Here is a 25,127-nt window from a genome sequence, read left to right on the forward strand (position 1 = left end):
GTAACCTGCACCTAAACCGCAAGTCACATGGACTTTTTCTCTGTTCTCTCTCTCTTTTTATAGTTTTGCTCACAACGGAGGTTATGTTTTTAGTTAGCTTCCTCAATCATGCAAGGTTCCTTAAGCAATGCCAGCCTGTGAATGACTCCCAGTTGAATGCAAGATGTCCTTAAAGAGGCTCATTCAGCAGCAACGCAATGCCAACTGTGTAAGCTCAATTTACACCCCTTGCTTAGAACCCATTGGTAGCCCACCCCTGGACAACAAAAGGAGCTGGTCAGTCACAAATTCAGTGGGAACATTGACTAGGAACTACCAGCAGGTATGTATATTATTATTATTATTATTATTATTATTATTATTATTATTATTATTATTATTATTACAATTTCAAAATATATTAAAAATAGTTAAAACAAATTGCAGTCAAGAGAATAGGGCGGAATTATATATATGATCCATTCTATGCTGATATATAATATCAGGTATCAAAGGCCAGGGTACAAAGGTGCACCTTCAGCATATGACAAAATTGGTGGAATATGTCTTTTGCATGCTTCGCTTTTGTATGGCTGCACTTTGTTCTCATATTTGTTCATTTCCAAGTTTGGCTAACAGGAAGTAATGAGGCAGTGGGTTTGTTGGGTAGATTTAATCCTATGTTGGTTTTAGAGTTGCTATCTTTTCATAGTCCTAGTCCCTATGCCTGAATCACAACTGCCTGCATCACAGAAATGTCATAGGTGAGGCTTTTCCCACCATTTAAGAAGTGCTTGCTGGATCAGGCCAATAGCCCATCTAGTCCAGCATGCTGTTCTCACAGTGGCTAACCAGATGCTTTATGGGAAGCCAACAAGCAGGACCCGAGCACAAGAGCACTCTCCTCTCCTGGTATTCAGAAGCATATTGCCTCCAACCATGGAGACTGAGCATAGCCATCATGGCTAGTAGCCAGCCTCATCCTCCATCAATGTGTCTAATACTCTTTTAAAAAATCATCCAAGTTGGTGGCCATCACTGCCTCCTGTGGGAGGGAATTCCATAATTTAACTATGTGCTGGGTGAGTATTTTCTTTCGTCTGCCCAGAATCTTCCAACATTCAGCTTCATTGGATGTCCATGCCATGCATGGGAAGCCTACGCCGGTTCAGTTTTTGTGAGTCAGACTTCTTTTTTTCAGGCTGGCTTTTAAATGTCTTATTCTATTTCTACTCCTTAGGAGAGGCACTTGTAAGATTTTTTTCCCCTTGGGTGCCAAAACAACTTGGGTACTACTATAGACCTTGATTTAGAAAGGACAGTGCCGCTGCTGTTCTGCCTCAGACTCTAGCAGATAATATGGAACAGTGGTCAGGAATGGTCTGTAGCATTTGTAGTGTGGGGTGGTTAGATCTTTAAAGCTACAATAGCCATCGGCTCTGTGCCCAAGATCAATTCACGTTCAAGCCACCTCTGTCCCTAAGTTATTTGAATGCTTGCTAATTGGCTAGTTATGCCACACTTGGGACTGCTCTCAACTGACAAATATGCTGAAATGGATTATATTTTTAATCAAGAGAGATTAAATTTGTTCCCTCAAGTGTAAATCATTTAACTTCAGGCAATAGCGATATCTGGGTTTTTGGTGTCTCCGAATCAGGGTTGGACGCTAGATATTTTGGCATAACAGCCAAGGCCAGTCAAGTTATTTTGGCACCTGAGGAAGAAAATCCCACAAGTACATCTCCCCTTCCCTGGCAGTAAAGTTGTTGTTGTTGTATCAGATGGTGGCAGATATGCTCCCACTAGCACAAAGTGGGACACATTTCCCTCCAATCTCTTCTACCAATTGCACCTTCTATGGCATATAGTTTCAGAGGGTCTCCCATTTGTCAGAAAAATCGGGGGCCCTGCCTTGAGCAAGCACAAACACTTCTGCTAGTGCAAACCCACCTTTGGATACACATCCCTTATAACTAGCAATTTGCTTCACATTCATAACATTGAAAACCAGCTGCCTGGGGCCACTGCTGCACTTTCCCTAATGGTAGGGCCAGCCCTATTCAGAGAGATGCCTTTTTGCAACTACAGTAGAAAGAAGCTTAATGTTAGCCAAGTGTGTTTGAACAGAAATGTCCTTGTGGTGTTGGTATTGGGGATTAAAACAGTATTACAACATACCCCTTCTCCCTTCTGATTGTTCAGAATGTGGAAGATTTTATATCTATAATAACTGGCATAAACTTTCCTCCCTGCCTCACTCCTTTAATTTTGGCAGTAAATGCTTATGTAAGGCATAGCGATTGTCAAATATGGGCCAAAACCATAGTTGTGGGAGTAGTGAGATGACTCCCCATGGAGAAAATGGGATGCATCTGCTAAAAGGGGGAAAGGTGTTGGTCTGAGGCATGAGAGGCCAAGGTATGAGATGAAAGGCAATGGTAAGGATGAGAGAGACAAATGTAGTTCTCAAGTTCAGAAATTGGGTAGACAGCGTGTTCTGGATGGTGATTGTTCCCTCTGAATCAGAGCAAGCGCATTGTCTCAGGGTGGTCCTTGGTCCACCTTTGTTTCTGGAAGCCCAGGTAGCCTCAGTGCCATGGAGTGCCTGTTCAGTCATTCCTGGACAGTGATAGCTAAGCCACAGTAGCCCAAACTCTGATAATAGGTCACTTGGATACCGTAATGTGCTTTATGTGAGGTGGGGTTACCCTTGAAAATTATCTGGAACTTACCATTGATGCAAAATGTGGCTGCCAAGATACTGACAAGGACAGATGTCAAAGATCATATAACACCAACCCTGAAAGCTGCATTGATTGCCCGTTGTTTCAAGCTGCTGGTATTGACCTCCAAAGTCCTACTCAGATGACTTGAGGCCCAATTATCTGAGGGAATGCTTCTCCTTGTAACACTTGCCCATGCGCTTAAGGGCATGGAGAGGTTGCCATCTTGTCCCAACTCCAGGGGAAGTATACCAACCAAGCAGTGATGCAAAATAGGGCCTTCTCCATGCAGAGCCCTAACTTTGGAATGCCTTCTGTAAGAAGTGCACCTGGTACTAACTTTGTTGACATTCTAGGGTCAGGCTAAGACTCACATGTTTATGTGTGATGAGTAATGAGTGATTATATTTCTTCACTGCTGCAGTGAAGAAATATGGCTGGGTTTACTGTTGCTTATCTGTTCTTATTGTTGATTGTTTGTTTGGTTTTCATTAGATTGATGTTTCTTATTATACTTTATTGTAACTGTTTTTAACAGCATTGTTACTTGCCTTGGGATTAGGGTTGCCAGGTTCAGGGCCTGAGACTGATCCTGTATCTTTAGGAGAAGGGAAAGTCAGCCAAGTGCTGGTGTTCTTGCAACACTGCAATGGGAAAAACCACAAGGTGGAATTCTCCCTTTCCCCTGCACAACTTTTAAAGATACAGAAGACCTCTTGGAGGCCAGGGTAAAATGTGGATTGAAGTTGTCTACAAGTCTGTTACAACTCTATCTAGTGGGGTGACTATTTTACAGAAGGAATGGATAACATTGATTGATTGATTGATTGATTGATTGATTGATTTACTGCCCTTTAACAGAGCTTTATTAGAACATAAGAAAAGCCTTGCTGGATCAGGCCAAAGGCCCACGTAGGCCAGCATTTTGTTCTCACAGTGGCCAACCAGATCCCTCTGAGAAGCCCACAAAGAGGACCTGAATGCAACAGTGCTCTCCCGCTTGTGATTCCCAGCAACTGGTATTCAGAGGCACTCTGCCTCCACAATGGAGGTGCAACAGGGTGGCCCATTAAAAATGTACCACAATAAATGCACCAATGATATAAGAAAGACAAATACATTAAAACAGATTTATTGCAATACATTGTGTTTGCATGTCATTAGCAACTGTGTTTGCAGACTCTGCAGGCTTCAGCAGTGCAAAGCCTTGTTTGGCCAAGGGAGAGCAACAGGACAAAATGTATGTTTGCTATAGGCAATGATGCCTCTTTCATACTGTTTTCAATGTCTCCTTTCCCAACTTTCTGCAAGGAATTCAAGAAATTTTAACTATGTTATTGACACAGAACAATGGCTATTACCTGGTCATTTGACTTTGTCAGAAAAACTCCTTAAAACCAAGGCAAAATCTTGAAGGGACCACTCTTTGAAACATAGTTAGATGACTTTCCAGTGATGTAAAATCTATAATGTTCTGTTGGATTATTCATCGCTAGCATGACCATTATGTGTATGACACCATATATGTGGCACATTACAATTTCCCTCTGGTGAATGTTACTGTAAATCACTGCAGAGATGCCCAACACATGCACATAATTGTTCATCATACATGTCTTTTAACTCTTTACAAATAAGCTGTTAACGAATGACATTTATTAGCAATAAGTTCAGGACAGACAGTACAAAGCCCTTCCGTCTGGAATTCATTGCCACAGGATTTGGTGATGGGCACCATTTTAGATATATTTAAATAGACATTTAGACTAGCTGAGGGTCAGTCTGTCAAAGCTATTAGTGATGGTAACTGAATGAAATGTCCATGTTCAGGAGAAGAAGAAGCTTATGTTCTTTTAGACAAATGCATGGGGGATGAGTTTATCAATAGCTACTAGCCACAATAGATGCATGAACCAAGCCAGTATGCCATTGAATGCCACCTGCTGGCGAGCAACAATGACAGAAGGAATATTTCCTTTACATCCCACATGTGGGCTTCCACATGGTATCTGGTTGACCGTAATGGGGAGTTAGGATGCTGGATTTAGTTGGGCCTTTGGTCTGATTCAGCAGGGCTCTTCTTTATGTTAGTTCCTAAGCTGGGGAAAATAAGTTGGGTACGGCTATTATTGTTGTTGTTGTTGTTTAGATTTATTAGTTGCTTGTTTCCCGAAAGTCTCTAAGTGGCTTACAACATTGTTAAAAACAAAAGTAAATATACCATACCTTAAAAACAAAATAATAAAACAACAACAAATCTCCATCCTGCCCTGCTTTTGAGTTTTCAGAGGCATCTGCTTGGCCCTCTTAAAAGGGTTATGGACTAGATGGACCTTACTTGATCCAGCAAAAACATTCTTATTAGCACTTGTGCATTACTGCATGTGTAAAGCTTTCATCTAGCATGTTGATGCGTTTTGTTCTATAGAAAACATTGGATTTCTAATGCAATTGCCTTCCTTCTCTTTACTTCTAGCTTGCTTTAAGTAGAACAAGCTCCTTAGGTGACTCTTTGGGCCCTGAAAGGTAATAAAGACATCACTTTCTCTCTCTAAATATAAGTTAATTATACTATTACTACTAGTAGTAATGTAATAATTGTGTATGGAGGCCCAAGACAGATATTGAAAGATGAAGATGAAAGTGTGAAACAGTATAACGATAGTGAAATCCGTGGGCTGGAAAGGAGTGGAAAGATTGAGCAATTCATAAAGGCAGCTAATGCAGCTAACATGCCAAAGTACTGCAGTGTGATAGAGTATTTTTTAGAGAAATAACTGCCTTGGTATTTCATCTTGAAATGAAAGGTGGTATATAATTTTTTAAATGATGATGGTGATGGGAATGGAGCCTAAGTTTTTCCAAAACTCTTGAAATGTATTTGAAATTATTTCAATAGTGCAGAGCTGGTCACTTCCCCTGTGTGATCAGTTGGGTAGACAGAACATCAAAGTACAGAGGAATTGGCCCATCACTCCATGTGTGATATATTCCGTTAACTCAGTTGTCCAGTTCATGTAACCAAAATGGGACCCCCAATATATGGGCAGAATGGATTTCTGCAGAGTATTGTAAGGAATGAAACCATTATGTGATCATTTCATTATATGCCCAGCACACAACTCAAATGTGAGTTGTAATGATGCCATGTTTTTAAATATGGAGGTAAATTGTGAGCTGGCAGTAAGCATGGATTAGTCTATTTCTGATCCATGTCAGGCAGTCCATTCCATCCTGTTTCCAGATTGTGAATGTGCAGATCTGGTCAGTTCATATTGGAATTCACAAAGAATGAATTCCTCAGTAAACCTTAGCTGGGGAAGATGAGAGACAATAGCATGATTGCTTCATTCAGCTTTGCAAACATCCAGCCAATCCACATTCTCACCATGCTAGTTTGGTCATGTGTATATGTCCTGTAAAACTGCAGTCCAAGTGACTTTTGAAGATGTGGGGAGAGCTCAGATTTTAGATTTTGTGGTCCATCCGTTAAGTACTACTGATACATGTAATGAATGACACATCTATCTATTAAACTAGTTCTTCCCTCCCAATGGGTTACTGACCGTGTGTGTTTGTCTTGTTTTTAATGCAGAAAGTCACTTAAAATCTTCAAAGAAGATAATGAAACGTTTGGATTTGAAATTCAGGTGAGCCTTTTAACACTGTGAATGGAAGTCTGAATCTGTGATCCCATCTACATGCATGGCATATGAAACAGGCTTGGCATCAGCCCTTGGTGTCCTAGAACATATGCCAGGGCCACAGGGCCACAACAAGGCCTAGTAGCGCTGACACCTGGTTAGGCAACTGAGGCTGGCAGCTTCCATTTTAATGTATCCAGAGTCACCCTACACTGATAACTCCCAACTATCCTGGAGGGCTGCTGGCATTAGCAGGTTAGCCTGAAGCAGCCCATCAATGTAAATGGCAGGGGCTACTACAAATGGTATTTTGCCCAGGGCTCTCTCAAGCCTAGAGCTAGCCCTAGGAAAAATGTAGGCAGGAGAGAAATATTAAGCCTCCCCCCCCCAGTGCTGTGGTCCTGGTCTAATTCACTCACCCACCTACCCAGAGATCCTTAAAAAAACCCCAAAAAAACCCACAGCCATTCTGATCCTGTGTCATCTCATGAAGCTCAATGGGTGATCCTGGGCCACTTTTTCCTCAGCCTAACTTCCCTCTCAGGATTGGGAAGAATCACGTATCCCATCCCAAGCTCCTTAGAGGAAGGTGGGACAAAATATTAACAAACAAATAAAACTACTTTTTCACAGGTTTTGAGAAAGGGAACAGTTCAACAGGGTCTAAACTACTGCTCATGGTTTTTGCCTTAAGCGGACTTAAGTGGACTTAAGCGGGGAGGCCAGTTTTCTCCATGTATTTCATAACTATGAAAAAGCCAGTGTGGCGTAGTAGTTAAAATGTTGAACTAGGACCTGGGAGACCATGGTTCACAGTCATGAAGTTGACTTTGGACCAGTCATTGTCTTCAGCCTAGCCTACTTCACTGGGCTGTTTTGAGGATAAAATGGGGGGGGGAGAGCCATGTGGGACAGGTGGGTTATAAATACAATAATATAATAGTACTAAGAGCTGTGCCCCTGCTTGCTTTGCTCACCAGCTCTGCCTACCATTGTGATGTCACATGATTGACAAGTGGGTTGCCCGTGTCAGTTGTCAAAATCTCAACATCAGAGGTTGAAAGGAGGAGCACAGGAAGATTTGCAAAGCCTCAGGCTTGCAAAACCCACCCTGAGCTGAGCCTTTCAACCTTTTGCAATCATCCTCTCACTTCTCATTTGCACCTCTTGCCCTACCCCCACTGTCCTTATCTCCTTTCCGCTCTCTACCCAAGTGCACCTCTTCCCCCATTCTTTTCTCCCTTTCTGTATCCAAGATCTCCTCATACCCCATATATCATTTACTCCCTTTCTTTATCCAACATCTCTTCCCCCAATACACCACACATTATTCTCTCTCTCTCTCTCTCTCTATCCAAGAGCATCTCTCCCCCCACATATCCCTTTCTGTCCCTACCCAAAAGTATCTCTTGTCCCCTAATTCTGTTCCCTTTCTCTCTCCACCTAGAAGCACATCTTCCCCCCTCTTTTCTCTCTATCCAAGATAATTTCTCCCCCTCCCATATCCTTCTCCCTAACCCTAACCCTAACCTAGAACCTAACCCTAACTTGGAACCTAACCCTAACCTAATCTAACCAATATCCTAATCCTAACCTGGAACATAACCCTAACCAGAACCCTAACCCTAAGAACCTAACCTTAACTGAGCTAATGTGGAAGCTAACCCTAATGCAGAACCTGTAACCTGGACCCTAACCTAGAACCTGTAACCTGGACCTTAACCTAGAACCTAACCCAGTCCTAACTCTAATCTGAAACCTAACCCTAACTCGGAACCTAGCCCTAATTGAAAAACAAACATAGAAGCTAACCAGAACCAGAACCAGAACCAGAACTCTAATCTGAATTCTAACCCTAACCTGGAACCTAACTCTAACCGTAATGTGGAATCTAATCCTAACCCTAAACTAGAACCTAACCTGAAATGTGACCCAGACCCTAACCTTAATCTGAAACCTAACCCTCACCTGGAACCTAAATCTTACTCAGAAGCTAATGTAGAACCTAACCCTAACTCTAACCCAAAAACTAATCGTAACTGGGAAGCCAACCTAGAACCAGACCCCTAACCTCAACCCAGACCCTAACCCTAACTCTAACCGGAATCCTAGCCCTAACATGTAATCTATGCCTAAACCAGACCCTAACTCAAACCCTAATCCTAGGCTAATCCTAACCCATAACCCTAACTCTAGGCTCACCCTAACCTTAACCTGAAACCTAACCCTAACCCAGAACCTAATCCTAACCCTAAACAAACCCAGATTCTAACCTAACCCTAACCCCAACCTGGAATTTAAACCTAATCCTAACCCAGATCCTAAACAGAACCCTAACCCTAACCAGAATCTTAATCCTAACACAGTATCTATCCCTAACCCTGACCCTAACTCTAACCCTAATCCTATGCTACCCCTACTTCTAACACTAGGCTAACCCTAACCTTTACCCGAATCCTAACCTGGAACATAACCCTAACCAGAACATAACCCCAACCCTAACACGGATCCCAATCTTAATCCTAAAAAACCTAGAGCCTAACCTAATTCTACCCCAACCTGGAACATAACCCTAACCCTCATGCAGAACCTGACCCTAACCCAGAACCTAACCCTAACCTGAAATTAAACCCTAACCCTAACCCAAAACTTAACTCTAACCTGGACCCTAATCCTAACTTGGAACCTAACCCAAACCCTAAATCTAACCCTAACCTGGAAACTATCCCTACCCCTATCTGTGTCCTGGAACCTAACCCTATCCTTGACCTAACTCTCACCCTACCTTGACCTTGTCCTAATCTTGTACTAACTCTAACCAGGCACCTAACCCTAACTCTAATGTAACTGAAACCCTACCCTTACCTGACTTCATGCAAATCCAGGTGATGAGGCACTACAAATCCCCCAGTATGGGCTGCATGATGACACTCTTACGTGTTTATTATATGTAAGATAATAATAATAGCTATTTCCCAAGCACATCTGTACAATCCTGGAGGAATAAGGCCTATCTTCCTGTGAGAGCTCAGAGGATCTCACAGGCACAGAATTGGTTCCATTGCCATACTGCTCCAACAGTTAGGAAGTTTTTCTTGATGTTCAGTTGAAATCTGGCTTCCTGTAACTTGAGCCCATTATCCCATGTCTTGCACTCTGGCATGATTGAGAAGAGATCCTGGCCCACTGTGTGATAACCTTTCAAGTACTTGAAGAGAGCTATCATAGCTCCTCTCAGTCTTCTCTTCTGACTTCACTGGCCTTACACCTGCTGTGTCCTGACGCCATGCCACAGCATGCCCCCATGTAATGCCGCCGTACATGCTGCGTGATGGCTTACAAAAATATTATATGCATAGATTTTTACTGCCAGGGAAGAGCAGAATTGCTTGTGAGATTTCTTGCTTGAGGTGCCAAAACGGCCTGGTTGGCCCTGGTTACTATGCACCCTTACTTGGATGGGGTGTCAGCAGCATTTGCTGCTCTGCCTCAGATTGTGTTTCCTGGCTATACAGTTTAATCTTTTTGATGTGACCCCCTTAGGCCCAACACAGTTGCTTTAGCTTTGTTTCATATTCCCTTCTGTTTGTTAGTTTTATCAATTAGCTATGCTCAGGCAGGACCCCTACGAAGCCTTGCTTGGGCTTAAACTGTGTACACATGATACATTTAAAGCACATTTCCACCCCACCCACCCCCAAAGAATCCTGGGAACTGTAGCTTGACAAATTGTAGCTCTGTAAAGGGATAAACTACAGTTCCCAGGATTCTTTGGGGGGGTGCTTTAGAAGTATGGTGTGTATGCAGCACAAGTTCTAGACCCCCTTTTCAGCTGGGTGCTTGTGGGATTATTACACCCTCTCACTGTCTGCCTGTTTAACAGCTGAGCAGCAACTCAGAGCTGTGGATAGATGATTATTTCTGTGGCGCCATAGGAAGGACTTCCTCCAGATCTTGGAAACAGACCTTGTTGCTGGGTGGGAGCCCTGTTTGTTTCAGTTACTTCTTCTTTCTCTCTCTTTTAGAAAAAGGAAATGTTTATTGTAGTGTTGTGTGGGAGAGTCAGCGGGCGAGTGGGAGGATGCAGTTTGGTGGATATATAAAACAGGTTTGCTGCTACTTCTGTGAACTGGGACCACAGGCTACAAGATAACATTTTCCTGTTTCTCATATTCACAGACCCTTAGATTTCACCGCCAAGGTAACCATGCCTTGGAAACATGCACATACATCTGCCAAGTAAAAGAAGGAAGTCCCGCCTGCCTTGCTGGACTCCAAAGTGGTAATTAGTCTTTTCCTATCCTAAACCAGAGCTTGGAAAAATTACTTTTTTGAACTACAACTCCCATCAGGCCAATCCAGTGGCCATGCTGGCTAGGGCTGTTTGGAGCTGTAGTTTAAAAAAGTAACTTTTCCAAGCTCTGTCCTAAACCTATCCACAGGGATCCCTTGTCAACCTGAGGGCCACCTTTCCTTGTGGGCAACTGTCCAGAGGCCACACACCAGTGGTGGGTCTGGCCAGACATGCACCCTCCATCTGGGCAACCCAGAGGTATTATCACAGCTGAAGGACGCATCTCAGCCAGGTACATTCATTAGAGGAGGGCATTGAGCGGAGTCAGTGAGCGGTTTGGTTTGGGCAGAGTCTCGAGGGCCAGAGAGAGATGGGCGGAGAGCTGCTTTCAGATCCTGGGCCTGCAGTCTCCCTCTCCAGTTTAGTGCTTCTCCATTTGCTTTTTGAGGATATAGAGACAATGATGAATATGCAGTCTGTAACGATGTGCATTTTGGAATTGTCACAGGTTATATTCTAACCAATATCAATGGAGTGAGCACTGAAGGTCTTGGTCACAAGCAAATGGTGGACTTGATCAAATCATCAGGGAATCTCTTAAGGTAAGCAGAAAGCTCTTGTGCTCCAAAAGCAAATGCGTTTCTTGTGGTTTGTTCTTGTTGCTGTTGTTGCATTGATTTTTCACATGCTAAGGAAGGAAAGAGGTTGCTTTGTCTAGGCTGGAATGCCGCTGCATTAACATACCACTGTACAAGGGCTAAGAAATAGCTAAGGCAGCGGTCAGTCTTCCGTGATGCATTTATGGGTCACACTACAAGAAATGTGCCAAGATTTGGAATATTAGAGAGTATGCAGTCAGTCTTAATTTTTCATCTGAAGTCAGTGATGCAGTCAGGGCAGGTCTAGAGGCGGTCGTCTAGGGCCGCACTCAACAGAATGAGCAGAAAGGCCCCCAAATGCAGCAAGAGGGCCGGCTTACCGATGTGTTGCGGTAACTGAAGAAGGTGGCATGTGAATGTGTGTAAGACATTCTATAATCTAAAACTGTATTTATGTATTTAAGAAAATTACAAACTGCTCTTCATCACATTGTTATCACATAGTGGTTTCCAACATATCAAATAAAGCGACATCGTTTAGAACCATAAAGTACAATTACAATTACAAGTACAATTGGTTAAGAAGCAGAAAGCAGAGAGTAGGAATAAACGGACAGTTCTCCCAATGGAGGGCTGTAGAAAGTGGAGTCCCTCAAGGATCGGTATTGGGACCTGTACTTTTCAACTTGTTCATTAATGACCTAGAATTAGGAGTGAGCAGTGAAGTGGCCAAGTTTGCTGACGACACTAAATTGTTCAGGGTTGTTAAAACAAAAAGGGATTGCGAAGAGCTCCAAAAAGATCTCTCCAAACTGAGTGAATGGGCGGAAAAATGGCAAATGCAATTCAATATAAACAAGTGTAAAATTATGCATATTGGAGCAAAAAATCTGAATTTCACATATACGCTCATGGGGTCTGAACTGGCGGTGACCGACCAGGAGAGAGACCTCGGGGTTGTAGTGGACAGCACGATGAAAATGTTGACCCAGTGTGCGGCAGCTGTGAAAAAGGCAAATTCCATGCTAGGGATAATTAGGAAAGGTATTGAAAATAAAACAGCCGATATCATCATGCCGTTGTATAAATGTATGGTGCGGCCGCATTTGGAATACTGTGTACAGTTCTGGTCGCCTCATCTCAAAAAGGATATTATAGAGTTGGAAAAGGTTCAGAAGAGGGCAACCAGAATGATCAAGGGGATGGAGCGACTCCCTTATGAGGAAAGGTTGCAGCATTTGGGGCTTTTTAGTTTAGAGAAAAGGCGGGTCAGAGGAGACATGATAGAAGTGTATAAAATTATGCATGGCATTGAGAAAGTGGATAGAGAAAAGTTCTTCTCCCTCTCTCATAATACTAGAACTCGTGGACATTCCAAGAAGCTGAATGTTGGAAGATTCAGGACAGACAAAAGGAAGTACTTCTTTACTCAGCGCATAGTTAAACTATGGAATTTGCTCCCACAAGATGCAGTAATGGCCACCAGCTTGGATGGCTTTAAAAGAAGATTAGACAACTTCATGGAGGACAGGGCTATCAATGGCTACTAGCCGTGATGGCTGTGCTGTGCCACCCTAGTCAGAGGCAGCATGCTTCTGAAAACCAGTTGCCGGAAGCCTCAGGGGGTGAGAGTGTTCTTGCACTCGGGTCCTGCTTGCGGGCTTCCCCCAGGCATCTGGTTGGCCACTGTGAGAACAGGATGCTGGACTAGATGGGCCACTGGCCTGATCCAGCAGGCTCTTCTTATGTTCTTATGTTCTTAACATTACAAAAGATTAAAATTAAAAGCAGGGCGGGGGAGAGACATCAGGCCAATGGAGATGAATCCAAAAATTAAGGGAAGCTTAAAGAAGTCACTCAAAAGCCTGGGATAACAAATAACTTTTCACCAGGTGAGAGAATCCCAATAATGTTGTGGCCATCTACACCTCCAGTGGGAGAGACTTCCATAGTCAAGGTACAACTACAAAACGAGTTGTACCTGCGGGTGGAACAGGGAACTGCACCTGCCAATCTCACAGCATGGGTCAGCTAATAGTTACAACATTGCCTAAAGTTAGGGATTCCCTGAAATATATCTCATACCTCGACAATCAATTAGATTATATTATCCTATGGTTCTCATAGGACGTATCAATGGGGACTGTTCATCTTGGTCAAAATGCCTCTATTCTCTCCTATTTCCCCTTCTCTTTTCCAACCATAGCCCAGGAACATCTCCTTGCCACCATCGCTCTGCCACTACCCAATGGCATATATCCACCAATGGATTTGGTGTCCCTTCACATTCTTAACCACAAATGCTCATTCTCTTGGATTAAGAAAGAATCAGTGATGAAGCGAGCACCAGTTTTACTCCCTGAAGCACTGAGGCTGCCAGAATTTCATTTAACTTGTTGTCCCAGTGGCAATCCCGTCTGTCTCAAGAATCAAATATGTAAATGATTTCTTCAAAGGTTCACAATAAAAATCATATTTATGAGAGGCAAGCAACAGGGGACAACTATCCCCATCCTTCTCTTCTTGTGAGTTTTCTATGGGTATATCCAGTTAGAGAGGCAGAGCCCTGGCCTGGACGGAGCCTTAGTCTGATCCAGCAAAGGCACACTGTATTATGTTATGTTTGTGTAATAACTATGACATTTTAGGAATAGTAGTACAAGCAATAATAATAATAATAATAATGCTGTTTACAGGTTAGTCACTGTGAATGAAGCCTTGATCATGAAAAAAATGGAACTGGAAACCAAGCTGCGTTTTTTGAAGGTACTAACTCTATACAGAGGATATAAAGCATCAGTTCTGTACTGTCACATTTATGCAGAAACCACCTGAAGTCACATTTATTTATTTAGGACCTTACATCTTTGCATTTCTTCACAAAGTGAACTCAAAGGGGCTCATATAATAAAACGTAAAATGATACAGAAAAAAAAATCCAATATAAAAATACCAAAAATCAAACACCAGGAACAAAAACAGGAGGTTAGACTCGATGGCCTTAAAGGCTCCTTCCAACTCTACTCTTCTATGATTCTGTGAAACAACATCAGTCATGGAGGTAACAGCACTACAATAACATTTAGGAAAACTAAGTGTGTAGTGGTTAAGGTGTTGGGCTACAACCTGGGAGACCAGGGTTCGAATCCCCACATAGCCATGAAGCTCACTGGGTGGCCTTGGGCCAGTCACTGCCTCTCAGCCTCATGAATACCCTATTCATAGGGTCGCCATAAGTCGGAATCAACTTGAAGGCAGTACACACACACACAACCAGCTAAAGCCCTTCTGGTCCAGGTTTGGCCACATGACAAAGAGTAGGCGCAGTATAGCAGGGGTAGCCAACATGCTGCCCTCCAGGGATGGCTCCACCCACTTTTGACTCCAGTCCTGCCTACTGCTCCCAACAAATCACTCCCAAAAGAATGCAGCCCTCAACAAGGGAAAAAAAGGTTCCTGCCCTAGGGGGGAAAAAACACTCTGCTGAATATTGCAACAGTACTAGCACAATCAGGGTAGAGCAGATGGCCACCTGCCCCAAGTGTGGATTGTCTGGGTGAGGAAGACAGAAAATGGATTCTAAAGTAATGTTGTAGATCTTCAGTTATTAAAAGAATGTGAAATATTTTTTTTTCTTTTCAGTTTGGAATAATTGTTCGGGGTCACAAATGAATGGGCAGACTTTTTGCTTGCTGGAAAGGACTTAGTGCAGGCAGCAGCACAAGCAGAATGGCATCCATTCAGCTTTTCTTTGGCTCTGTGCCTGCAGCTTAAGCCAGGAAAGTACATTTCAGCCACTGAATATTTCTATTGGGAGAGGAGTCAGCATCATGTGACTCCATCCAGCTCCTGCTGATTAGACGGCAACACTTTGCAGGGTATTTTTTTCCACAGTAACTTCTGATCTAATTCACAATAGAACAACAAGCAGTTGAAACAGCAGTCCCGTTCAGATCTTCAATTGCAGAGAGTCTTCAAAGGGCAGAGCAGAGTTGTGCTCACTGGTCCTGCCCTGCCCCACCCCCCAATCTCCACCCATTCAGTGAAAGGTCTGAAGAAAGCTTGAGCACATGTATCTCTGTACACGCTCAGGCTTCTCTAGATTAACTGGGACCCTGATCATGTAGTGGTTCCTTTTCACACGAAGGGCTATGCGCATGTGACTGAATGCACACAGAAGCCCCTTTCAGACTTTTGTTCACACATGTAGAGGTCCAATGTACAGATTTGGTTAGGTGGAGCCAGCAGGAGCAATTCTGTTTCCCTTTCTGTATGTTCAGTGTACATGTGAAGGAGAAATTCTGAAAAAGGGCTAGTGCGTCTGAGTAATAAGAATACATGTCAACAGCAGTATCCTGTTGACTTGCACTGGGTTAATGCTTGACTTGCGCTAGGTTAGTTTCTTAAAAAACACACAGACAAAATACGCTATCTGATGTCTTGCAAAACGGTGCTATTACTTACAGTGTCTTGTAAAGGTAAAATACACAAGGAGTGATAGAGGAAGCAGGAACAGGAACAGAGAAATAAAGGTCAAGGAGTTGTGATGGTGGTTTCCTCAGTGGCAGACGGAGGATAATTGGGAAACTGCCATGAAGGGAATTTGCGATCTGGAGCTAAGTAGGGCCATATAAGTTGAAGTCCCGTTCAGCCCTTTTGTAAGGGTTGGTCACATGTTACACTGAACACAAGTACAAACTGTCTTTACAAATGTACAAGTGTTTGTGTGAAATAGTGTATACTTGTTGATTCATACATCTCAACTATTGTGTACACAGGTACACAGACTGTACACTCATTGAATGTTACATGCAAAAACGTTTGTTTGTGTAGACAGGTACACACTTATTGAATGTAATGTATGGACACTTCCACAGTGACTGAGATTTCCTTAGATGCTGCCCACTTAATTTTACGGTCACAAGGACTAGAAATTTAGCTCTTGTACATATGTAGGGATGGAGGAGTATGCTGCCCTACTAAGATTCCCAAGTGGATTCACATGATCTGATCTGGGCAGATCATGACTCGGATTGGATCCAAGGTCCACTTCTCAATCTGCAGCCCAGCAGATTCCTTTACGAGGTTGTCTGAGGGTTGCATGCTGCCTTGTACCCCCTCCCCCAATTTTTTCTTTTAAGCTTCTAACATAAGGCATCCAGCCTTCTACAGACTGAGTGGATAGGACATGATGATCCGTGCTGACACATGCTTTGAATGTACATAAGGCAAGTTCTCTGAGAATGTTGCCATGCCATCACTCTCAGGGGGAATTACACATTTAAAACATGGCTACCCCTAGTAGATGGTGGACACAGAGCCAGGTCATCAACTCTAGGTTTATACCAGATCTTTTAAAAATAGCCCAAACTGGCTGCGGTCTAGAAAAAATTGACTTTCAGGTGCATTGGATTTGAGCCCTTGATGTGTAATGGAACATTTTCTAGTGCTTTATTTTTCTGTGAAAAATAAACCCATTTTATCTGTTCTTTAGTAGCAATTAATGGATGCCCATTGCAAATACAATATTAGGCAGAGTTGGCAGTTTCAGTCTTTAGCTCTGTGTGCTGAATACAAGTAAAATAAACATGCTGAATTGGATCATTCTCTAGGGAAATCAGAAATTTTCCAGAGCAAATGTCTGTAATTACCTTAATTTACATATGAAAATTTTCCAGTTCAAAATTTTCTGGGAAACCCACATCACTGATTTGAACAGAATAACTACAGCCACACAAAGTATCCTGACATAGATTAATAGAAGTAGTGCATAGCCTGTGGTGCAGTGATGCAAGGCATGGTCTTCTGTGTGGTGGTACCCTGATTATGGAACTCCCTTCTTCTGGAGTTCCAGTTGTTCATCCACAATGGTTTCTTTCTGGTGAAAACCTAAAACATACCTGTTTATCTGCATCTCTGGCAGATGTTAAGAGGACAGCTGTACTCCTTTTGGGAAAAAGGGTGGGATATAAATTTAATAAAGAAATGAATAAATATTGGATGGTATTTTACTGTACATTAGAGCTAATTATTCTTGTATGTTGATTTGAATGGTCATAGTTAGCCACCCTGGGCTCCTTTGGGAGGAAGGGTGGGTTATAAGAATAACAACGACAATAATAAATGCCAGTATATATTTGGAAGCTCAAGTAACCAAGCTTCTGCCACAGGAAAGGCTACCTACAATTTTTGTAGGTGGGGGCACCTACAAATGTAAAGTGCATTTGAATGTAACAAACAGCTGAGGGTGATGTGGGTCCCTCTTAAGTATAGATGGGGTGGCAAACCAGGCTTTGTTGCTGCTAAATAATGCATGGTTCTCAGGTTTCTTTAGAAGTATGTTTTTAAAGCATCAGTTAATAGAGCCATATGCGACTTCAGTCACAGAACTGTGGAAGTGCTAACTAGTCATTTTGGTGAGAAGGCCTCTCAGACCTCAGTGCCTTCCTTGTGCATTGACTTTAATTGGTGCCCAACTGACTCCAGTGCTTTTTGTGTGAAATTATATATCTTTTTTAAAAAAGGAAAAAAGCACCATGGGGAGGGAGAATAAAACACCGCTTCTTTATTGTAGGGTATGAGCTGTGTTCCTCTGAAGTCTGTGGCAAAACTCCTATTGCTTTAAATTGATTGCAACCATTCTTACCATTTACTTTGGGGTGGGGGAGATTTAACATCAAAAGAGATTTTGTGTATTTATTTATTTAGATGTATCTAGAAAATTTAGAGATCACTTGATCAGAAAGATCTCCTAGTGTGTACAAATAAAATTATAGATTTTTGGTTTTAAAGAATGTGGATATCCATTAGTCTACTACTGAACTGCATTTAAAAACAAAACAGTCCTGAAACACAATTGGACCATTCCAGAGAAATTCACCGGACATGTTTATCACAATCACAATGGGGACTTAAGTGTAAAATCACACAATCTTTAAAGAATGTGTTATCTCCCAGATTGGTTGAAGAATTGCAGTGATCTTGGTCTGTCTTTTACAGAAAACCTTGCAAGAAAAGCTGGTAGAGTTCCAGTCTCTGTCCTTACGAGAACACCACCTTACTAATGGTAAGACTGAATTTCCTATGATAGAAAGTAAGAAAACTCAGCCACCCCAGTTTCCTCTACAGAAATGATCTGAACTCAGTCAGTAAATGAGTTTGCTGGTTTTGAATTTTGGTTTGCCTTTCTTTCCTCCTGCAAATAAAACTTTAGGGGAAGCTGTACAAAAGAACACTGACCGTGTGCAATATATTCAATATATTAGCAACTGTGTATATAGTAGTCTTTAGTATGAATTTGCCGCTTTTGGAAAGTTGCATTTTAAACACTGGAAACAAAGCTTTTCCCTCTGCTGAAATTGATTTGCTTTTTGTTGTGTTTTTTATTATTACTATTTTACAGTTTTATTTTATACTTTATTGTTGCTGTTTTGTTTTTAAATTGCACTGTAAATGGCCCTGGAGTAAATATTTATGAAGGGAAGTATATAAACACCTTAAATAGACAATACACGAATTTTCTGTGCACTGGTATCAACTGATCTGCCAATCTGGAAAATGACACTGTGAGTCATGTCAGACAATGTAGAATTCCCTAGAGGCTTAATGACCAGCCTTTATTCAACTGTAATCAAACTTTGACACAAAAATAGAAAGTCACAGGAATTTGACTCATGTCTAATTTGAAGGTAAGGGAAACTTGGGGGTAGGGAGGAGACCTGGGACCTCTATAGAGACCTGCAAAGGCGAGGAGTTGCAGTGAGGTAGGTTAGGGAGAAAGATGGTGACAGGTCCAGCATCAGCCACCGAGCTTCATGGCTGGGTCAAGATGTAAACCCAACCCCAGTTTGACACCCTCAACACAGGGAATGGTGTTCCAGATATTGGCTTTCCAGATATTGTTTGGTTACAATTCCCATTATCCCTGACCATTGGCCATGTTGGCTGGGGGTGATGAGAGCTGGAGGCCAACAACATCTCATGTTGGCTCTCTTAAAAAAATAACACTTATTGTTTGTATGGCATGGGGGGGGAACCTTTCCCTTCTGGGCAACCTTTCAAGGACTGTGTGCCACTTGTGGGTGGGGCCAGAGGCAAAAGGTGGAAGAGTGATGAGTGCGAATTTTGCCTCCGTAGAGTAGGCTAGTTCCTATGCATACTGGCACACCTCTGTCTTTCTTCTACCTAGGCAAGCGCAATACATTGTCAGAGTTCAAAGGGCACATTCCAGTCTGGCGAAAACACGCAGGGGTTGAAGCCGGGCCAACGAGAGAGATGGCCTGGGGAAAGTTCCAAGGGCCAGACAGAGAAGCATGGAAGGCTGCATTTGGCCCCCAGGCCTGAGGTTCCCGGCCCCTAGCACAGCACTTTCAAGTGTTCAGAGGGTTTCACATGCATTATCTAGCTGTAATACGTGTAGCAACTTTCTTATTACCCCTCTTTTTGCAGATGGCAGAGAAGCTTGCCTAAGGCCACCTAGCGAAGAGTTCATGGGAGATGCAAGATATGAACCAGATGCTTTCTGATTCATAGCTCAGTCTCTATCCCGCTCTCACATTCACACTGTGTGTGCTAGTTATAATACAGAAGTGAAACCTCCTCCCACGCCTGGGGAGCTCACAATAGCACTTGAGAGCTCAAGGTGGGCAACTCCGATGATTTTGATTTGTCACCGTTTCTCATCTTTTCCCAGTCTTATGTTCAGCTCTCCACGTTTCCGCATTAGTGTGCAATTTTTTATTAAATGGCCTCAGGGAAACGCATCAGCATGTTAGTGTGAAGTTCTCCTAATATGCAAGCATTTGTATGCAGTTTTGCCTAACAAACACATTTTCATCAAAACTGCATGCAAACACACAGCACAATTTCCCCAAATAGAATGCATGTTCATGAATATATGGATTTTGATGTACACTTTACCACAGGATATGGATTTTTGTGCCCAGGAGCTACACTGCAAAATTTGGAGAATTGAGTTTTGGTTCTTGTATTGTTTCGGAAAGGGTGAATTTGGGAGTTTCACCTTTAAATAGAATCTGAATTGGATTTCTCTCCCTTCCTTGAGAGGAGAAATTATATTTCAGGAAGATCAGGTTTGAGACACTATTCCTGTTTGTGCAAAATGACATTTTTGAGAATATTATATGTGCTCTCTTCTGTCTCTTTCCTAGGGGAAATGTGCTCGCCACTGGATTCTGTGGGATTAGAAGAATCTAACTTATTTGGTGATTACACTGGATCAGGAGCAGCCCTGGCAAATAAACCCCGATTTTCCAGTGCAAGCAGCTGTTTAAGCCACCTCAGCTCTATGACTCTGGACAGTGAGGACAGCTTCTACCAAGCCTGTGTTTTTGAGGATCCTGCTCATGGGACTTTTAGCCGGCAGTCAAGCACAGATGATGACTGCTTCCTCCCAAGGGATCCTGATGTCGCCCATTTGAAGACTTCGCTGAGAAGTCACAGAAGCATCAGTGTGGCTAGCAGCGGGTCAAGATCTCCATCCTGGGATGGAAGCAACATCTCAAACATTTTTGGGACACTCCCTCGGAAAAACCGAAAGGGAAGTGTTCGAAAGAGGCTGTTGAAATTCATCCCTGGCCTTCACCGAGCTGTGGAAGAGGAAGAAAGTCGTGTCTGACAACTGCAGCAAACTCAGAACTGCATCCTCCATTGAAAATTCAGGGAGCAGCCTTTGAAATCTTTTAGACAGAATCTGAAGTGCAGGTACTGCATCATGAATAGGGAACTTGTGGCCTCCCAGATGTTGCTGGACTACAACTCTCATCATCCCTGATCATTGGCCATGCTGGCAGGGGCTGATGGGAACTGGATTCCGACAATATTTGCCATCCTTGACATATAGAACCTACACTTCAGATTCCCATTCAATGAAAAGTCAATGGAGGTGAAACAAACACTTGAGAGTGAAAGACTTATGTTTCCTGAAATAGCCTCAAGACATTTTTGTGGACACTTTGCCACAGGACATTTTTGTGAGGGGGGCGGTGGGACTGGCTATTCTCTAACGACATGAGTACATTGTGGACCTGGCATTAGTATGCAGCAACTGCTAGGAACTACATTACATGAAGGTATTTCTTTCCCAAGTCTTTAGCCGCTAACAAGGTATTTATTATCTAGATAAGCAAAACAAAGGCCCAGTTCACGTTTGGTTTTACTACCACATTTTGTTCATGCAATTATTAAGGGTTCATAGTTGCCTATACTTGGTTTACTATCCTTTTATGGTCACATGGAAGAAGTAATGCATGAACAAGAAGTTTATGTGTATGTTGGTCTGCAAGAATGCAGAAGTTCCTAAAATTTGTGGTGGCTCAAAAAACAAAGCAAATCTGCTATAAGCATAGGAGTTGCTGCAATTTCATAAACCAGAGTGCAAGTTTACTTAGAATTTACACATTATGTCCTGCATGGAAGACGCAACTTGAGAATGCACAAAGGAAGTTTGACAGCATTAATGAACTGGGCTCCTATAGTTATAGCCTTCAGGTATAATTATAGTGCCTGTGCCTGTTCCTTAATATACAGTATGTTTTCCAGGACAGAACTCATAAAAAGAAGTGCTTTACTACGAAGGTTTTCTTTTCTTTTTCATAAATATAGTTGGAAAAACTCAGTGGTGGTCACCAAATAGTAAATACTGGGAAATGCATGTCAGAAGTTGAAAAACAAATTAAAAATTAAAACTCAAAGATGCTCCCAAGTAAAAATAGGAAAAAATGGATTTTTGAGAGACCCTGATTTCTACCCATGTTGTTTGAAGATGCTTGTATAGTTCCACTTCTGAAGCTGAGGAGATCTGGGCCTGGCCAATACCTGGATGGCAAACCTCCTGAGAACTGTGAGCTCTCTAGAGGAAGGAAGGATAGACAATGGAGAAACATATGTAGCAAACAAAGAAGACTGCAGTTCTGTGCACATTTACCTGGGAGCTGGCCAGACCCCATCAGTATATATGGGGATTTTTTGCCCCAGTGTTCATCGCTCTGCACACTGTTTTCATTGAACCACACTTGCAATTTCATACAGTTTGGAGACCTCATCTTCAGTCAGTGCGGGAGCTCTTAGTCCTCTGGGTTTATGAGGATGTGGTTAGGGGCACTTTCTTATGCATCCTACTAGTAATAATCTTTCATGTCATGGCCTGTAGGTGGATGATGTAACAACCATGCAGAAGCTAAGTGTGTCTGGATCTCATCAGGGGCTGGATAGGATACTGCATGGGAACTTTGTGTCTGCTACCTTTGAGTTCCATGGAAGAGAGATAAAGCAAAATATATATGTGACAGATTAATAAATAATATATTTTTACTGGAAGGACCCAAAGCAGGATGTAGTACAGAGTATTTTATTGATAAGGCAGATAAACTACTTATTCCTAAATTATTTGTATATTCTTGCCTTGATCTAGCTCTGGGTCCTATTTGGGGGGGGGAGCAGGATTCTCTGTGTGCCTCCTCAACATACACAAATGGGTATTTAATATGCAGTTCTCCTCACCAATCAAACAGCTGAGACTACACATGTACAACCCATTCAAAAAGGTATAAAAAAGCTTCATACCTGAAGCCCTGGCTACTCTGTGGATTGAGGTGGCCTCCTGAGTTGTTCCAGCAAGGAACTCAGAGCCAGCTGAGACCAGTCATACACTTAGGTAATTTTACACTATGGACTTAATGGTCTTACAACCCCACTCTTTAGATAGTAATGGGTTTTATTTAGCTGATTTTGAAATGTGCTAAGAAAGCCCTGCTGCATTTGAGGACTCTCCTGCTCAGCCTGCTGCGAAGGGCCATGGGCTTCTGCCCCAAAGTCCTGCCCTGATAGCACCACTGATCAGTGATCTAGATATGACATAGGCGATCTGTGATTAGAATCTACGGGGTATTCTTTTTAAAAAAAAAGTAAATAGCTATCTTGGGGATGAGTAAGTGGGTTCAGATTAGGAGCCTGGAAATTCCTCCCCCTGATTTTCCCAGTGAAAATCACCTTATCACCTTATGAAGCTGTTATTAGCTCCATAAGGGAAAACATGCGGTTTGCTATATATTTCATCCATCTTATAGATTGCAGCTGGGGGAAGGGGGAACTGAGGCTTGGAGACAATGGCTTCCATACGACCACCACATAGTGAGTTTATGGCACAAGTGAAATTTGAAAAGAGGACTTTCTTACTTGTAGCTCAGTTACTTAGCCACAGTATCAAGTGTAGCCAATGTGGTGCATGCTAGATGTTGCTGGACTACAATTCCCATCATCTCTGACCATTGGTCATGCTGGTAAGGATGATGGGAGTTGCAGTCTAACAACATCACTGTGTTGGCTACACTATACTGACTCCAGTTTGGCTCTAAGCCAAGCAACATGGCCAGAAATTTCACTCAGACACAGATCTCTGCTGGCTCTGTGTGTGCATTTGTTTTGGTGGGGATGTCACAGGGTGAGCAAGGTACTTTGGTTGTGGTGGACATTTTCTGCTCTTGCTTCTCTTTGGCATATACAGGAAGAGAGCAAGTGAGCTTGGAAGATTACTTTTAAAAAGTAATAAATTACAGTTACAATTACATGGCCCAAAAAAGTAGTAACTACCGTTACAATTACAATTGCTCTGAAAGTAACTGATTACTTTTGTCAAAAGTAATCACTACAATTACATTTCAGTTACTTTAAAAAACGCCTGCGAGGTGCTGGCCTTGGCTGCTGCACATCTAAGTAGCCTAAACAACATTATAAAAAGCACACAGAGGTAGTAGAATAATTCTTTTTATCCATAAGATAGCAGTGGTGGTCTCTCCACTAGTAAGGGTGGTGGGGAAGGAGGGTGAGGCCACTACTCAGATCTTTGCATGTCAAACCAAGTGCAACCCCCCCCTCAGCCAGCAAGCATAATCTCTCTCACTTAACCACCTCCTGGACCCTGCCCTGCCACCAACTAAGGGACACTCACCCAAACAAACATTTTCCCCTGAGATGCAAAAACGTTAAAATACTGCAAATGCAGCACAGTAGCCAGAGAGGGTGCTAGAGGCCACTTTGTGTGCCAAGTGCAAACACAGTATTCACACACACACACACACATTGTCATCTTTCACCTCCACAGTTCTTAATCTCCATTCTTCAGCTGCCTCCTTCTCCTCCTTTATCCATGTTCTTGCCCTCCAGTTCCTTTTCCCCTCCACTCCATTCTTCACCACCACCATCCATTTTTTTAAACAATTGTTTTCTCCACCTCCACCTCGTCTCACTCTCTGCCTCCTCCCTCATCGCCTCCCGCCCACCCACAGAGCATGAGGTAAGAGCGACACTGCACAGAAGCCCAGGTTGAGGCACATGATTTTCATCCACAAATCAGAGGAGTAGAAGACTTCCCCTGCTCCCCCCCAAGTAATGCCAAAAGTAATTCTGGAAACATTACAATTACTCCACAAAAGTAATAAAATTACTCCTAGTTCTATTACAATTGATATGTAAAGGAATTACCCACTCGTTCCTCAAAAAAGTAATGAATTACAAGTAATTTGTTACTTGTAGCTAATTACTTGCAAGCCCCCCCCCCACACGTGTGTGTACATGAGAGAAGGGATTTGCTGCAGCTCCCTACTGAATATGAAACAGCCCTGAAACTGGATCAGAGCTAATATCACCACACCAGTAAGAGGTTGATCCACAGTCTCTGCTTTTACACAGCCATAGAACATGTGCTTTTAGGATTTTTAAAAAATGAGATGAGGGAGTATACTCAGTTTTCTCTACAGCTGCAGGTTTAATATAGCATGAGAGAGAGGAAGTGGTTTCCTGTCATGCCACTATCCGAACATCAGCTGTTGCCACAGTAACATCGCCTTACGACAACTAGCAGTGCTGA

The 25,127-nt window shown here is 42.6% G+C and overlaps 1 protein-coding gene across 1 annotated transcript; it reads left to right on the forward strand.

The window, feature by feature from the left end:
* CYTIP (cytohesin 1 interacting protein) lies at positions 1–22,618 on the forward strand. The gene is made up of 8 exons (XM_061612938.1): positions 1–322; positions 5,182–5,231; positions 6,301–6,355; positions 10,529–10,631; positions 11,152–11,245; positions 13,939–14,008; positions 18,242–18,308; positions 20,413–22,618. Exons 1-8 carry the CDS (start codon positions 164–166, stop codon positions 20,877–20,879), a joined length of 1,065 nt encoding a protein of 354 aa, XP_061468922.1. The 5' UTR covers positions 1–163; the 3' UTR covers positions 20,880–22,618.
* The last annotated feature ends 2,509 nt before the right edge of the window (positions 22,619–25,127 follow it).

This window comes from Rhineura floridana, chromosome 2 (genome assembly GCF_030035675.1).
Source record: "Rhineura floridana isolate rRhiFlo1 chromosome 2, rRhiFlo1.hap2, whole genome shotgun sequence".
Classification (NCBI taxonomy): Eukaryota; Metazoa; Chordata; class Lepidosauria; order Squamata; family Rhineuridae; genus Rhineura; species Rhineura floridana.

What these genes read in the sequence shown, in the direction of transcription:
- CYTIP (XM_061612938.1), top strand. Translation starts at nt 164, where the DNA reads ATGTCCTTAAAGAGGCTCATTCAGCAGCAACGCAATGCCAACTGTGTA. An exon ending in CCTTGCTGGACTCCAAAGTG is followed by an intron (nt 10,632 to 11,151) that starts GTAATTAGTCTT and finishes GAATTGTCACAG; the next exon opens with GTTATATTCTAACCAATATC. An exon ending in AGAACACCACCTTACTAATG is followed by an intron (nt 18,309 to 20,412) that starts GTAAGACTGAAT and finishes TCTCTTTCCTAG; the next exon opens with GGGAAATGTGCTCGCCACTG.